This window comes from Empidonax traillii, unplaced genomic scaffold, assembly GCF_003031625.1.
Source record: "Empidonax traillii isolate 1590-97213 ecotype Southwest subspecies unplaced genomic scaffold, ASM303162v1 scaffold1218:size158664, whole genome shotgun sequence".
Taxonomy (NCBI): domain Eukaryota; kingdom Metazoa; phylum Chordata; class Aves; order Passeriformes; family Tyrannidae; genus Empidonax; species Empidonax traillii.
In genome coordinates this window covers 45,581-62,965 of record NW_020956411.1, presented here as the reverse complement: position 1 = coordinate 62,965, position 17,385 = coordinate 45,581, and the positions used below count along the sequence as shown (strand labels likewise).

Here is a 17,385-nt window from a genome sequence, read left to right as displayed (position 1 = left end):
GTCACTGCAGAGACCCGGGTTCGATTCCCGGTCGGGGCCCCTCCCCGGGCAGATGGAGCTCGTTAGCCCTGTAAGGCAATCCATCTACGTCCTGAGGACCTCACTGCCACCGTCCAAGCGTGCTTGGCCCCGGCAGATGAACCTCAGGATTAAAGGGTGGGCTCAGTTCCGCGCACACTGTGTCTCACCGAAAAAATCCAATGCGCAGGCTGGAAGGTGGAAAGACCTTCCCCGGTTCTTCGTTCGCGAAGAGACTGGCCATGAAATAATGTTAACAAGGCATTATAATATATGCTTAAAGAAGCCATATTTTGCCCATAAACCTCCAGAACATGGACATTTCATATAACCCAAACAGAATGTTCAGAAACCATTACAACCTTTTCTGCATTATATGAACCATGAACTCTTGAATTATGAGGGTTATAAAAATTTTGCTTTTGTCCAGGGAAGCATTTATAATGCATAGAACTTTTCCCAATTCATCCAGCATTTTGTTCTCTCAAGGTAAGAGATAAAATTTGCTATCTGAATTTGACACATGATATTATTGAACTCCATAATTGCTAAGGTATTTGTAAAGGACTTTTTCCACCAAAGCTTCTGAACTTAAGTTAGCTGCTATGCTTTTAGAATTTGCCTGAGTTAGTCTACTTACGGAGTTTATAATTAATCTGACAGTCTCCTTTTGCTGGATTGAATTTACCCAGACTTCCACCCAGTTTACCCTCCCTCAGAGGCAAAAACAATGTCGTGGTTTAGCTAACTCTTGTAAACCAGGCAAAGAATTTTCTCCCTTCCCCTTGGCTATCACGTAAGCATTTAACAACACAAGAGACATAGCCCCTTGGTTAATGGCCGAGAGATTAGTCTCCTAGGGAACGGGGCAGATGAAGGAGCTAATGTTTATATTTTTCTCCCATCTCCTGGGCAACAGGGGAGGAGTTGGGAGGGGGCTACGGTGTGGGGTGTGGCTGGAAGAAGGTAGCTGGGTGCAGCCTCATCATGCTGCTCTCAACGGAGCCAGCCAGGAGCCTCGCCTGGATTTTTTCCCTGGATGAGAGCTATTGTTTTGTTTGCTGCCCTGGAGGTTTTTTTCTTTTTCTTTTGGTTTTTTCTTCCTTGCACCGTTTTCCCGGAGGATGGAGCCCCGCCAAGAGAGAGAAAGAGAAAGGACTGGGCAGAGCAGTTTTTTCGACCAGTCGAAGTGAAATTGTCTGGCCCCTTTTCCCCTCTCCATCTTCCCTTTCCCAGTGTGTGGGAAGGGAAAGAAGGTTCCTTTTTTTTGGTTGGATTGGTTTTCTCCGGCATACCCACGTGGTGGGCTCCGGACATTACAAGTTCTGTATCTCCGGTGATCCAACAGCGCCACCTGATGGCTGATACAGGACATTACAAGGTTTGCATCTCCAGTGACCCGACGGCGCCCCCTGCTGACTGTGGTTGGAATTGCACCAAAGGGCAAAAAATTGAACTGTTTACTTTTCCTTTTGCCGGTTTATTGGTTTGGTTTTGAAGGAGATTATTTGTGGGTATAGGAGTATTGTTTGGTTGTTTTACTTGGGGTTTTTTTTGTGTTTCTGTTAATACACACATACTTTTAATAAAGGGCTGTTATTTTTCCTTTTCCATAATTTGTTTTCCTTCAATAGGAGTCTTTTAATTTTAGATTTATAATTGCTTAGAAGTTTGGGTCTTTTCTCCTAACTCACCCTCAGCAAAAGACCCTTGTCTCATTTAAACTGGGACAAACAACAGCTAGACTTGACTGCTTTCCTGTTTACTATCAGCATGGTTAAGAAAGGTTAATTTTTACTTGTATCTGGACATTTAACCAGCTAAACAAGGTATACTTATCTTCCAATTGAGATACATACACTTTCTGAATGATTAGCCAGTCAAGTGACACGCTTCCTGCTGTTCAGCCATCCAGCCAAGAAAATTCATTGCTCGCCATCCTTAAGGTGGCCAAGTGGCAAATACTACCACCCAACTGTTCATAAACTCAACAAATTGCTTTAGAGATCAACACTGTACAGTATGTAAGTAACCAAGAAACTAGGTACTGATGACTCAGACTTTCATCAGGACAAAGATGATGTTTAATTTCCCTGCATCATAACTTTTGGATGGCTCCAACAGAGAGAAATGGCATAAGAACCATCTACTTATTGTCCTCAAGGACAAGAGTTATGTGAAAAGCAAGTACCAGTTGCCCAACAAGAAACTATTTTCAATCACACATCATATAGAGCTCTTAGTAATAGATCATATTTTATAGGGAAATCTAAAAATCAGAATGAATACAAATTGACTTAGTAAGTGACATGGTGATACTGATACATAAAAATTAAGATGTGCATTTTACATGGTGCATCACTGTACTGACAAGTCCAAAAAAGTATTAAAAAATTCCAAACAAACCTGCTGGAGCTACGAGATCTTCTTGAAGAGCTATAGCTTCTTGTAGGTGTTCTGGATCTCTTCTCTTTCTTTTTTTTATCATCTCTTTCTTTTTCTCTTTCTCTCTCCTTCTTCTCCTTCTTCTCATCTTTCTCCTTTTCTTTGTCTCTGTCCTTCTCTTTTTCCCCTCTGTCCTTATCTCCCTCCTTGTCCTTAATCTTATCTCTGTCCTTCTCCCTCTCTTTCATAACATCATCTTTTTCCTTGTTCTGGTCTACCTCTTCTCTGTCTTTTTCCTTCTCATTATCTTTGTCCTTTTCCCTGTCCCTATCTTTGTCCATATCCTTGTCCCTGTGTCTATCCCTATCCTTGTCTCTGACTCTCTCTCGATCTTTATGGTGCTCTTTCTCTCTCTCCTGGTCCTTTTCCTTGTCCTTATCCCTGTTTCTTTCTTTATCTCGTTCTCTTTCCCTTTCTTTGTCTCTGTCCCAGTTTCTCTCCTTCTCTTTGTCTCGGTCTCTCTCCTTTTCTTTGGCCTTCTCTTTTTCCTTGACCTTTTCTTTGTCTCTTTTCTTGTCCCTGTGAAAAGCCAAACACAAATTCATTGACTAATATTTGAACTTTTCAATAAAAACTACAACTAACTCTTTAGCATACATTAATTTTTCAAGAGAAAATAGGTGTTTCTGTTGAAAAATAGTAATTATTAAAAATTTTCATTTGTCACCCCTGTTAACCATGAGGGAGAGGCTATACAGATAGGAAAAAATTGGAAATGAAATTGGGGAAGAGGGGGCAAAAATCAAATCAAACTGTGATCTTCAAAGTGATATTATTACACTTTGAAAGAATATGTCTTTTTACCTCACAGATACATTACCATTCATACATAAATCTTCTACATTTTGTCAGGAGTAAGACAAACTTTACAATTTGTAAATTCATTCTTTACTAAATATGTGTCCATGTAAAATGGACTGCAGATTAACCACCCCCGTGTGAATAATGACAGTTGATGGAAGTCTTTATTCTACGATGTCCTCTCACATAAATATCTTGTAACTGCTTGGAAATCCAATATCAGTTAATACACAGAAACAAAAAAAACAGGGATAAAATTTTACCACATTCCCTCAAAAGGTAGATGTAGGGTCAAAACTCAACCAAGACAATTCAATTATCTGTAATGTCATTAGAAATTTGAAAATTATTGAAAAATAGGTAAGACCATAAAAACAGAAGCAAGGTAACAGAACAATTCAGCTGCTTTGGGATAGGGAGAATGATACATGTTCATAAAAATAGTGAGAAAAATTCCACTAGATATTCTAGTAGTCAAGTCAAATAAAAATTTATTAATCATAGAATCATAGAATATCTTGAGTTGGAAGGGACCCACAAGGATAATCAAAGTCCAACTCCCAGTCCTGCACAAGACAACCCTAAGAATCACACCATGTGCCTGAGAGCATTGTCCAAATGTTTCTTGAACTCCCTGGGGAGCCTGATCAAGTGCCCAACCACTTTCTGGGTGAAGAACCTTTTCCTAATGTCCAACCTAAACCTCCCCTGACACAACTTCATGCTGTTACCTCAGGTCCTGTCACTGGTCACTATAGAAAAAAGATCAGTGCCTGCCCCTCTGCTTTGTGAGTAAGCTGTAGATTGTGATGAAGTCTCTTCTCAGTCTCCTTTTCTCCAGGTTGAACAAACCAAGTGACCTCAACCACTCCTCATATGGTTTTCCCTCTAGACCCTTCATCATCTTTGTAGCCTTCCTTTGGATGCTTTCCAATAGGTTTATATCTTTCTTACATTATGATGCCCAAAACAACACACATTTAGATCACAGCTTTGGCTGGAAGATTACATTTTGATAAAGGATTATTTGGAAGCATGAGACTCTGAACCATCTTTCTAACAAAGGAGACACATGACTCCTAGACCTGCATCTAGGATATATATACACTGTCATGGGTTTCTGGGGTTGATTTTTTTTTTAATTTTTGGTAGTGGAGGGGCTGTAAGGGTAACTTCAGTTAGAAGCTACTAGAAGCTTCTCCTGTCCCATGGAGCCAATGATAGCCAGCTCCAGGATGGACTTCCTGGTGCTGGCCAAGGCCAGCAGCCAATTAGCAGGACAGTAACACCTCTGTGATAACATATTTAAGAATAGAGGAAGAGAAGGTTGTTACGCAGAAGAAATTCCAGTCCGGGAGAACAAGCAGTCACCAAGGTCGGTGCAGTCGGAGGGGGAGAAAAGGGGGAGGCCTTCCCCCCCCTCCCCCAGAAGCAGAGCAAAGGCTTAAAGCTGAAGCCCCTGCAGCCCATGAAGGACTATCGGGGTGCAGAAACCCTCCTGCAGCCTATGGAGGAGTACATGCTGGAGCAGGTAGATACATGAAGGAAGCTGTGACCCCCTGTGGGAGGCCCAAGATGGAGAGAAGTCCTGCTGGAGACCTGTGGCCCGTGGAGAGGGAAGCCCATGCTGAAGCACATTTTCCCGGGTAGGGCTTGTGGCCTGGGTGGGAGACCCATGTTGGTACAGCTCAACCCATGAAGGACTGCACCCCTTGGGGAAATCATCCACGGGGCAACAGATTGAAAAGAACTGTTGCCTGGGGGGTGGATGGACTCACTCTGGAGAGGTCCATCAAGGACTGTCTCCCATGGGAGGGACCCCACAGAAGCAGGGGAAGGACTCAGAGTTGCAGAGAGCCCCCTGTAGCCCATGGTGAAGACCATAGTAATGCAGGTGTCCCCCTGTAAACTATGGAGGACCTTTGGACTGCAAAGAGCTGACTGCAAAAAGCTGCTGCCCGAGGGATAGACTCAACACCCTGACTGCAAAATACCCCTTCCCCATCCCCCTGCACTACTAGGGGGGAGGAGGAAGAGATGAGATAGAAGGAGGGGAGGTGGGGGAAGGTGTTTGAAGACTGTTTTATTTCTCACTCTCTTAGTTTTTACCTTGTTAGTAATAAATTTAAGTTCTACCCCCACTTTAAGTCTGTTTTGCCTGTCAGTAAATAACTTTTCAGTTCTTATCTCTACTTAGGAATCCTCAGCTGTTTTTTTTTTTCTCTCCTCTGTGTAGTTGCAGAGGGGAGAAGGGAGGGTAGTGGAGTGGTTTTAACAGGTCCCTGGCATCTGGCCAGGGTCAAACCACTACAAACACACAGCCCCCACCTTCCTTCATTGGAACAACTGTCTGGCTACTAATAAATAGTAGGTTTGTTTCATGGTCTGTGACCTGAAGACTTTGGTTCCCCCATCAGGTTTCGGCAAATACCTTTTCAGATGTCTCACAGAAGGAATGTATGATCATGAAGATGAATCAGCACACAATCCCTGCAATAGCAAGGGGTTTCACAATGACCCAAGAAGCACTTTCCAGTTATTTATCACAGAGATTTCATTGGTTTTGCCCCTTCCAATGAGCAGATATCTCAAGAAGCTCCATAAAACAGCAACAGAGTCAAAAGGATCCATCAACAAAGCCCAGTTATGTAGCCTACCACCTAACTGTTCCCACTGAGGTCCACAGATCTGCAGTTCTCTTTCCCACAAAATTTTTCTCCTCAGAAAACAAGAGAAAACAGCACAACCTAAGTATGAAGTTCCCTTTAAATGAGTCAGGGGAATTAAAGAGATGAAACAGAAAGAAAAGTACCAAGGTTTCTATTCATGAAGTGACTTTTATAGGCACTTTTGTTTTGTGAATATTCCCTATTTTACCCCTCATAAAATAAAATTATCATCCAAGGAGATAAAGGAATTATTTTAATGGAATTTCACAGTTCAATATTTAGACAATCAGACTTAAAAATTATTAGACTAGGTAAAATATAGGTGTATTAGATGCTGAAATGTAAATATGTCACAACAGACATATGCATTTGTGCCTACAGCAGTGTATGGTCAATATGAAATAGTCAAAGGCAAAAATAAAATCCTGTGCACAAAAACTTTATACATGTTCTCAGAATGCAGGATCAAGTTCAGCATGAATCCAAACTATAACTGTTGACAAAGCTGAAGAACCATCATCCACTTTTTTTGTAGCATAGGCTACACAGACCATAACTAATTCATTGGTTCAAGTCCGGCAATTAAAGTTACCTAATTTCAATCAGCTTGATGTTGGTATAAATGTAGACTAGACTTTGCTATCAAAGTTTAGGTGCTTCATTGTTGTGGTTTAACCCCTGTAGGCATCATATGAACTACTAAGAAGAAAAATAACTATATCTCAGCAAAAACCAGTACACTCAGCACAAAAAAATTACTTTCTATTCTTTTGTTCCACAAACAAAGCCAAGGGACAGGCTAAAGCATTTAGAGATTCCATTCTTTGCCATTACCTAAAAGGTTTGCTAGATTTTTTCAAAAACTTTGGACCATGTGCTAAGAAGAACAGTATAATTTCTGAGGAATGGAACTCACCAAGAATAAGAGGGACTTCTTGATTTCCACTTTTCCCTAGATCTAGAGCGTTTTTTCAGGGGACTTCTGGATCTGCGTCTGTCCTTATGTCTTGAGAGTGACCTGTTGCCAGATCTACTTCTATATGAATAATGACAAAAGAAAAATACTTTAATATTGAAACTTCATAAAAACTAGATCAACCAAGAAGGAAATAACCCCCCACTAAATCTTGCCTCACTACATAAAATTATATAGAGTTACACCTCAGTAATATACTGCCTACCAACATTTTCATAAAAATGGATACTTTAAGCTTCACCAGATGCATATGCTCTCCTTTGAAACAATGCACCATTTAAGCAATACTCATGTACACCTGACAATAATATCAGAGGACAACAGAGACGACACCCATGTGCAGTGTGACCAGGTGGATGATCTGCTCAGCCTGGTGGCAGAGCCTAAAGAGGAAGTGGAGAGGCTGAGGAGTGTCAGGGAGTGTGAGAAAAACGGACTGGTGGAGTCGCACCCTTCCATCCCTAAGAAAAATGCAGCAGATGGAAGCTCGGCAAGAGTCAGAGGAGCCCCGACCCTCTTGCCATCAGGCAGAAGGATGGGACCTAAAAGATGGGGGGGAATGGAAACAGGTCCCTGCTTGGGGTCATAGGAGAATCTCCTCCTGGCCTCCCTCACCTTCCCAAGTGCCCTTACAGAATAGGTATGAGATTTTGGAAATCAAGGGTCAGGCAAATGATAACGGAGGTGAAGGTCTATCTGGAAGGTTGCCCAGAACAAGTCAGTCAACCAGATGCATCACAACTATGGGTGTCAAAAAAGAAAGAAGGGTAACTGTAGTGAGTGACTCCCTTCTGAGGGGAACCAAGGGCCCAGTATGCCAATTGGACCCATCCCACAAGGAAGTCTGCTGCCTCCCTGGGGCCTGGGTAAGGGATATAACCAGAAGACTCCCTGGACTGATTAACTGCTCTGATTATTACCCACTGCTGGTTGTCTAGGTCGGCAGCAACAAGGTTGATGAGAGAAGTCCAAGGGCAATCAAAAAGGACTTCAAAGAAATGAGGTGACTGGTTGAACAGACAGGAGCACAGGTGGTGTTTTCCTTGATTCCTTTGGTAGCAGCAAAGAATGCCAAAAGGAAGAGGAGAACCCACCTGGTCAAAACAAGGCTTAAAGACTGGTGCCATCAGTGAAATTTTGGCTTTTTCGATCATGGGGTGGTTTATATGGCACCAAGCCTGCTGGAGACAGATGGGGTTTGCCTGTCTAAAAGGGGGAAAAGGATTCTAGCCTATGAGTTGCCAGGGCTGATTGAGAGGGCTTTAATCTAGGTTTGAAGGGGGAAGGGGATAAGACCAGGCTCAGCAGAGATGAATGAAGGGGTGGCATGCCAGAGTTGGGGGTGAAATCAATAGCCCAGCTGAAGTGCATCTACACCCCACTGACTCTAAAGTGTGCTGGTGTAGTGGGTTTCTGTGGCTGGGTTTTGGCAGTGGGGGTGGGCTACAAGGGAGGCTTCTGTTAGAAACTGCTAAAAGCTTCCCCTGTCTGGTGGAGCCAATGCCAGCAGGCTCCAGCACGAGATTCCTGCTGCTAGCCAAGGCCAAGCCAATCAGGAGTAATAGTAATGCCTCTGTGATAACATATTTAAGAACAGAAAGGTATTGCCCAGAAAAGAATTCCAGCCAGGGAAGAGCAGAGAATATGGGAACAACAATGTAGACACACCAAGGTCAGTGCAGAAGGAGGGGGAGGAGTGCTCCAGGTGCCAGAGCTGAGGCCCCTGCAGCCCATGGTGAAGACCAGGGTGGAGCAGGCCGTCCCCCTGCAGCCCATGGAGGACTGTTGGGATGCAGAGGCCCACCTGCAGCCCATGGAGGAGCCCATGCTGGAGCAGGTGGATGCATGAAGGAGGCTGTGATCCCGTGGGAGGCCCAAGATGGAGCAGGGTCCTGCCAGAGACCTGCAGCCCATGGAGAGGGAAGCCCACGCTGGAGCAGGTTTTTCCCAGGTAGGACTCATGGCCCTGTGGGGGACCCACTCTGGTACAGCTCATTCATGAAGGACTGCACCCCATGGAGTTTGTGAAGAACTGTTGCCTGAAGAATGGACTCACGCTGGAGAGGTCCATCAGGGACTGTGTCCCCTAGGAGGGACCCCACGGGATCAGGGGAGCGACTTCTCTTTCTGAGCAGCAGCAGAAACAACAGCTGACCATAACCCCCATTCCCTGTCCCCCTGCACCTCTGGGGGCGAGGAGGGAGAACATGGAAGGAAGGAGGGGTGGGAGGAAGGTGTTTTTAAGACTGCTTTATTTCTCACTCTTTGGCTCTTATCCTGTTTGTAATAAATTCAATTAATATCCCCACTTTGAATCTGTTTTGCCCATGAAGGTAATCAGTAGCTGACCTCTCCCAGCTGTTATCTCAACTCATGAATCCTTAGCTGTTTTTTTTTCTCTCTCCTCTGTCCAGTTGCAGAGGGGAGTGAGAGAGTGGTTTGAGTGGGTACCTGGCATCCAACCAGGGTCAACCCCCTACAGCTGGCCATACTGGAACACATTCACAGTCTTATGGGGACAAGCCATGGACTCCTAAGCTAATACAACCCAACAAGGGAACACCAGGAAACTATCTCAAAGGAATTAAGGGGTGTTCCTCTAGAAAGGCAACACAGCCAACAGCCCAGCTGAGGTGCCTTTACACCAATGCACGGGCAACAAACAGGAGGCATTAGAAGCCACTGTGCTGCTAGAAAGCTATGACCTTGCTGCAATTACTGAAACTTGGTGGGACAAATCCCATGACTGAAATGCGAATATTGATGGCTACAGGCTGTTCAGAAGAAACAGGGGAGGAAGGAGAGGCAGAGGGGTTGCCCTCTACATGAAGAGGCAAATTGAGTGTGAAGAGCTGTCTCTGAAGAACAGCCATGAGCAGGTTGAAAGCCTGTGGGCAAGAATCAGAGATTGAGGCAACAAAGAGAACCTTGCGGTTGGTGTCTAACTACAGGCTACCTGATCAAGGGGAGCCCATTGACAAAACCATCTTACTTACAGGAGGCATCATGCTCACAGGCTCTTGTCCTGCTGGGGAATTTCGACCACCCCAACATATACTGGGAAAGTAGCACAGACAGCTGCAGGCAATCCAGGAGATTCCTGGAATGCATGCAGGATAACTTCTTGTGCCAGGTAATAGACAGCCCTACCAGAGGGGGTATGGTACTGGATCTGATGGTCACCAGCACAAGCGAGCTAATTGGGGCCATCAGGATTGGAGGCTATACAGGCTGCAGTGATCATGCATTGGTGGAGTTTGCAATCCTGAGGAATATGGGTCAGGTAAGGAGTAAAGTTAGGCCCCTGAACTTCAGGAAAGCAAACTTCCAGCTCTTCAGGGAGAGAGTCAGTGGGATCCCCTGGGAGACTGCCCTTGGGGATAAGGGAGTGGAACAAAGCTGGCAGATCTTTAAGTAAGCTGTCCATAGAGTGCAAGAGCTGGCAATCCCCAGGAGCAAAAAATCAGTTAAGGAAGGCAAGAGACTGGCATGGCTGAGTAGGGAAATGCTGGTCAAACTAAAAGGCAAGAAGAAAACACACAGGCAGTGGAAACAAGGACAGGTAACCTGGGAAGAGTGTAGAGATTCAGTTGTGCAGGTATGGGGTGAGGAAGGCAAAGGCAAAGCTGGAACTGAACCTGGCAAGGGATGCAAAGAAAAACAGGAAGGGCTTCTACAGGTACATTAATCAGAAAAGGAAGGTCAAAGAAGGTGTATGCCCCCAATAAACAACACTGGCAAACTGGTAACAACATATGAGGAGAAGGCTGAGGTACTTAACATTTTTGCCTCAGTCTTCAATGGCAACATCTCTTCCCACATGTCTCGAATGGATGGACAGCAGGATGGGGACTGGAAAAGTCCCTCCCAGTGTAAGTAAAGATCAGGTTCATGATTACCTGTGGAACCTGAATGTACATGTCTATGGGACCTGATGAGATGTATCCCAGAGGCCTGAGGGAATTGGCTGATGTAGTTGCCAAGCCACTCTCCATGGTATTTGAAAAATCCTGGCAGTCAGGGGAAGTCCCAGGTGACTGGAAAATGGGAAACATGGTGCCCATCTTTACAAAGGATAGAAAGGAGGACCCTGGGAACTACCCACCTGTCAACCTCACCTCTGTGCCTGGGAAGATCACGGAACAGATCCTCCTAGAAGCTATGCTAAGGCACATGGAGGACAGGGATGTGATTACAGACAGCCAGGATGGCTTTGCCAAGGGCAAGTCCTGCCTGACAAACCTAGTGGTTTTCTATGATGGAGTGGAGAAGGGCTACAGATGCCATTTATCTGGACTTTTGTAAAGCCTTTGACAGGGTTCCTCACAATATCCTTCTCCCTAAATTGGACAGAGATGGATTTGATGAGTGGACTGTTAGATGGATAAGAAAGTGGTTGGATAGTTGCATCCAGAGGGTAGTGGTCAACGGTTCAGAGCCCTGATGGACATCAATGACAAGTGGTGCCACTCGGTGGTCTGTATTGGGACCAGTACTGATTAATATCTTCCTTAATGACATAGATGAAGGGATCAAGTGCACCCTCATCAACTTTGCAGGCAACACCAAACTGAGTGGTGCAGTTGACATGCCTGAAGGGATGGGATGCCATCCAGAGAGACCTGGACAAGCTGGAGAAGTGGGCTCACGAGAATCTCATGAGGTTTAATAAGACCAAGTGCAAGGTGCTGCATGTGGGTCAGGGCAACCCCTGGTATCAATACAGGCTGGGGATGAACAGACTGAGAGCAGCCCTGATGAGAAGGACTGGGTGGATGAGAGGCTGGACATGAGCTGGCAACAAACATTTGCAGCCCAGAAAACCAATCGTATCTTGGTCTACATTAAAGAAGAGTGACCAGCAGATCAGGGGAGGTGATTCTGCCCCTCTACTCTGCTCTGCTGAAACCCCATCTGGAATACTAAATCCAGCTATGGGGTCCCCAACACAGGAAGGACATTGATCTGTTGGAGTGAGTCCAGAGGAGGGTCCCCAAGTTAATCAGAGGGATGGAGCACCTCTCCTCAGGGAAACGGCAGTTACTTCACTTTTGCCATAACTGAGGCAAGGTATGTGTTGGAAAGGCTAAGAGGTCATTTTGTTCTCGGACTGGTCATCTGGCTATTTTCTGGCCTCGGCTTGCCTCCACTTTTCCTGCATCCTGCTCTGCCCCCAGCCCAGATCTGCTCAGATTTCATCGGAGAGGTTTGACCCATCTGCAGAGGAACTTTTTGGGAAGGAGGTCACCCTTTCCCTCCTCCACTCCTATGTTTGGCAGCAGATTGTGCACATCAATGAAAGGGGGGAAATCCAGGCCACAGCCAGCCACAGACAGCCTGAGTTCGTGGGAAGAACCCCCTTAGAATTGTGCCAAAGGATGGGGAGTATCAAACTGTTTCCTTTCTGAAGGGGACTTTTGGGTACAGGATTATTGTTTGGTTGTTTCTGTATACTTTTCTTGTTCTGCCAATGCACATATATCCTTTAATAAAGGACTACTAATTTTTCTTTCTCCATACTTCCTCAATTAGAGCCTCTTAATTTTGGATTTACAGTTGCTTAGAGGTGGGAGTTTGGTCTTCCTCATAACTCACCCTCCTTAACTAAACGCTTCAGGCTCATTTAACTGAGACAATTAACCATGATTTATTATGACTTGAACAACATAGTTATCCACAGATCCAGACAAAGTCTAATGCACATGACCCATGTGGAGGAAAATTTTTGTGGGGTGCAATATCATCATATACTAAAGTATTGGCAACAAAGCTGGAGAGAAGTGCTACCAAAAGTGGATCAAGTGGCTCACCAACTATGGGAATAGAAAGACAATAAATCCTCCACAATCATCTTGACTGTGGAGAAACTGTCTGAAAAAACATCCCAGGAGTTCCAGAAATTCAGAGGGGCTATGTGCTACTCCCCACATGTACAGACCAGTGCCTCAGCTATTAACAGTAGGCATTCTTTTGCTACGAGAGGGGGAATATAGAAGCTACACACCATGGGGCACCCTGTGGTTTTACCTGAGGGACCATGGAGAGGACATGAGGAAACGATGGAAAATCAACCTCAACCCTACAGGCCCAAGTGTGGTAATTGCAGGGAAAAAAAATCACAAATGGGGTATAAAAAACTGATAGAAGCAGTACATGCTCTGCCATTGCGTGAACTGCAAGAAGCGAATTGTTTTGACTGCTGAAATGGCCACGAACCAGGGGGATGGCAGCACCTGTGCATGGTGCGTGTTGGACGTGCTGTTGCTACATAGCTACCACCTGCCATAAGCCATGGCACCCCTGACCCTATATAAGCAAGTGTCAGATATGTGCCCAGGGGCTAGAGATTGAAGACATGCTGTGAGATCAGGAGCACACTGCAGGGAAATTGAAGGTGGGAGATCCTGCCCCCTACACGCGTCACGGGGACACACTGCAGTCTCCACACTTGCAGAGCAGCTGTGGGACTTCCCCACACTTGCAGAGAGGCAGCAGGAATTCCCCCACATTCCGGGGAAATCATAAACACACCAAGAGGGGAAACTCTGCCCCCAAACACACATGCACAGCAGGCACCACACGCTGGTGTCCGCACATGCTGCAGACACACAGGCTGCTGCCTGCACAAGAGCTGCTCCCTGGCACTGCCTGCTCAGCACTGCAACTAGCTGGGCTGGACCCAAGATACACTGTGGGTTCGACACATGCTGCAAGAACTCCACTCACACCACAGAGACAAAAGACTGGAGAACACCTCAACGGAGACTTCACCCATCATCAAGGAGAAAATCCAGTGCTGAGTTCATGGTGGTGGAAAAGTCTTTTCTGTGCTTCTTGTAGTTATTCTTAACTTTTCCCACTTTTCTCTATTTTTCCTTCTTTCTCTCTCTGCCTCCTTTATAGTTAATAAAGTTGAATTATTGTTTTGGATACCAACATTTTACCTCGTTTGTGTCCTAATCTCACTTTCAGGTATATTTGAACTTAATTCTTCCCTGCATTTACAGATGGAGGCACACTTTGCCTCTCTGTACCTAAGCAGGTTGGAACATGGGGGATCTTCCAGGAAAGTTGCTACTCCAGTCTCCAGTGGGCAGGTCCCCAGGCAGAGCAGAAGAGCTAATTTTACTCATGATCCTAAGAAAAGGAATTCTAATCTGTCTGTGAGAAGTAAGTTGAGGATCCTATGACCAGGACTAGACAGGCCCTGCTTCCAGCTGGGTGGAGGAAAGCGACAAGCGAGTTTACTGGACTGTGTGGATCAGATGGCCTGGCACATCAGACCCACAGGCATATAAGGTTCTAGTAGATACTGGTGCTCAGTGTACTCTAATGTCATCAAGCTATGAAGGAGCAGAACCCATTTGTATTTCTGGAGTGACAAAGGGATCCCAACAGCTGACTCTATTGGAGGCTGAAATCAGCCTGACTGGGAATGAGTGGCAAAAACTGACTGGCCCAGAGGCTTGTAGCATCCTTGGCATAGACTACCTCAGGAAAGGGAGCTGACTTGGAGACAGAGGAAATTAAACAGTTGTCTTCCTTACCCGGTCTCTTGGAGGACCCTTCCATTGTGGGGTTCATGAAGGTCAAGAGGTGTTGATTGCTACCACAAAGGTGCACCAACCAAGATTCCCTGTTTCTCATCCATAAGCTGACTTGTCAACTGGAGAGCCAAGGAGTGATCAGCAGGACCCATTCACTTTTTAGTAGCCCCAAATGGCCAGTGCACAAGTCTAATGGAGAACGGAGGCTGACAGTAGACTATCATGGCCTGAATGAAGTCACACAGCTGCTGAATGCTGCTGTACTGAACATGTTGGAACTTCAATAGAAATTGGAATCAGAGGCAGCCAAGTGGTGCCCCAATTGATATTGTTAATGTGTTTTTCTCAATCTGGTGGCAGAGCGCAGGTCACAGTTTGCTTTCATGTGGAGGGGTATTCAGTACACCTGGAATTGACTGGCCCAGGGGTGGAAACACAGCCCTGCCATCTGTCATGAACTGATCCAGACGACACTGAAACAGGGGGAAGCTCCAGAACACCTGCAATACATAGATGACATAATCATGTGTGGAGCAATGAAGCAGAAGTTTGTGAGAAAGGGAATAGCCCAAATCCGTCTGAAAACTGATTTTGCCATAAAACAAAGGTCAAGGGACCTGCTAAGGAGAGACAGTTTTTAGGAATAAAATCACAGGATGGATCCTAATGAACATGATCAACAAAATAACAGCAATGTCTCCACCAGCTAACAAGAAAGAAACACAAGCTCTCTTAGGACTTCTGGGTTTTTGGAGAATATACATTCCAAATTACAGCCTGATTGCAAGCCATGTCTATCCAGTGACCATGAAGAATGATTTCAAATAGGGCCCTGAACAATGACAAGACTTTGAAAAAGTTAAAAAGGAGATAGTTCATGTAGTGGCCATTGGGCCAGTCTGGACAGGGCAAGATGTAAAAAATGTGCTGTTCACTGCAGCCAGGGAGAATGGCCCTACCTGGAGCCTCTGGCAGAAAGCACCAGGGAGACTCGAGGTCAAACCCTAGGGTTTTGGAACTGGGGATGCAGAGGATCTGAAGCCTGCTATACTCCAACTGAAAAGGAGATACTGGACATTTATGAAGGGTTCAAGCTGATTTGGAGGTGATAGGTACTGAAGCACAGCTCCTCCTGGCACCCCAGTTACCCATGTTGGGCTGGATGTTCAAAGGGAGGGTCTCTTCTATATATCATGCAACTGATGCTACATGGAGTAAGTGGGTTGCACTGATCAGACAATGAGCTCAAACGGGAAACTCCAGTTGTACAGGAATCTTGGAAGTGATCATGGACTGGCCAGAAGGCAAAGATTTTGGAATGTCACCAGAGGAGGAGGTCCTGCTGTATAATAAATTACCAGAAAGTGAGAAACAATATGCCTTGTTTACTGATGGGTCCTGTCGTATTATAGGAAAGCATTGGAGATGGAAAGCGGCTGCATGGAGTCCCCTTTGATAAGTCACAGAAACTGCTGAAGAAGAAGATGAATCAAGTCACTTTGCAAAGGTGAAAACCATCCAGTTGGCCTTAGACATTGTTGAATGCAAGAAATGGCCAATACTTTACACTAACTCATGGATGGTGGCAAATGTTCTGTGGGGGTGGTTGCAGCAATGGAAGCAGAGTAAATGGCAGTGCAGAGATAATCCCATCTAGGCTGCTTTATTGTGGCAAGATATTGCTGTCCAGGTGGAGAACCTGGTTGTGAAGGTACATCATGTAGATGCTCAGGTACCCAAGAGTAAGACCAATGAAGGAACTCAGAACAACCAACAAACGAATCAGGCTGCTAAAAGTGAAGTAACTTTGTGGGCCCATGACACCTCAGACCATTGAGGAAAAGATGCAACAGATAGGCTCATGACTGAGGGGTGGGCCTAACCATGGACACTATCGCCCAGGTTATCCATGAATGTGAAACATACTTTGTATTTAAGCAAGCCAAGTGGTTAAAGCCTCTCTGGTATGGAGGACCATGGTTGAAATATGGGGAGGCCTGGAAGATTGAGTATATCTCATTCCCCCAAACCCGCCAAAACAAGAACCATGCGATTACAATGGTTGAAGAAACCACCTAATGGCTAGAAACATATTTCATGCTCCTTGCCACTGCTCAGAATACTATCCTGGGCCTTGAAAAGCAAGTCTTATGGAGACTTGCACCCCAGGAAGAATTGAGGCAGACAACGGGACTCATTTCTGGAACAATCTCATAAACACTTGGGCCAAAGAACATGGCATTAAGCAGGTATATCACATTCCCAATCATGCACCAGCCTACAAAAAATTAAATGATACAATGGACTGTTAAGGGTTAAACTGAGAGCAATGGGTGGTGGGACCTTCAAACATTGGGATATATATTTAGCATAAACCACCTGGTTAGTTAACACTGGGGATCTGCCAATTGGGCTGGCTCTGCCCTATCAGGTATATTGATATACTGTAAAACAGGAAAACGTTTCTGTAGTGCACATCGAAAATATGCTGGGGAAAATAGTCTGGACTATTCCTGCCTCAGGCAAAGGCAATCCCAGTCATGGGATTGCTTTTGCTCAGGGACCCGGATGCACTTGTTGGGTAATGCAGGAGGATGAGGAAGTCCAGTGTGTACCTCAAGGGGATTTGATTTTGGGTGAGAAAAGCTGATCAATAAAATTGTATTATGCTAATTGCTATATAATACTGTGTATTATCACTTCCATGACGGGTATATGCTCATCACCACTCCAGATTTGGGGATGTGAATCTGACTCCCCTTTGATCCCCACATTAATGAAGAATGAACTGTGATGAAACTGGAAAAGCGCAGCAGTGATGGGATCTGAACTGGTTTTTACATGTGACAACACCACACACCATCTTTCCTGCCCTGAAAGACTGTCATGACAGAGGGAACCCAAGGTCATGGACAAAATTAACTCGATG

At 45.2% G+C, this 17,385-nt stretch overlaps 1 protein-coding gene across 1 annotated transcript in view; it reads right to left on the bottom strand.

Moving 5' to 3' along the window:
- The window catches only part of LOC114069245 (splicing regulatory glutamine/lysine-rich protein 1-like), a 61,803-nt gene that overhangs the window by 10,710 nt on the left and 33,708 nt on the right, over nucleotides 1–17,385 (bottom strand). Inside the window, exons 6-7 of the mRNA XM_027905901.1 lie at nucleotides 6,850–6,969; nucleotides 2,425–2,982 (exon numbers count right to left, since the gene is read on the bottom strand). Coding sequence (XP_027761702.1) covers nucleotides 2,425–2,982; nucleotides 6,850–6,969 — 678 coding nt within the window. The remainder of the gene's footprint in view (nucleotides 1–2,424; nucleotides 2,983–6,849; nucleotides 6,970–17,385) is intronic.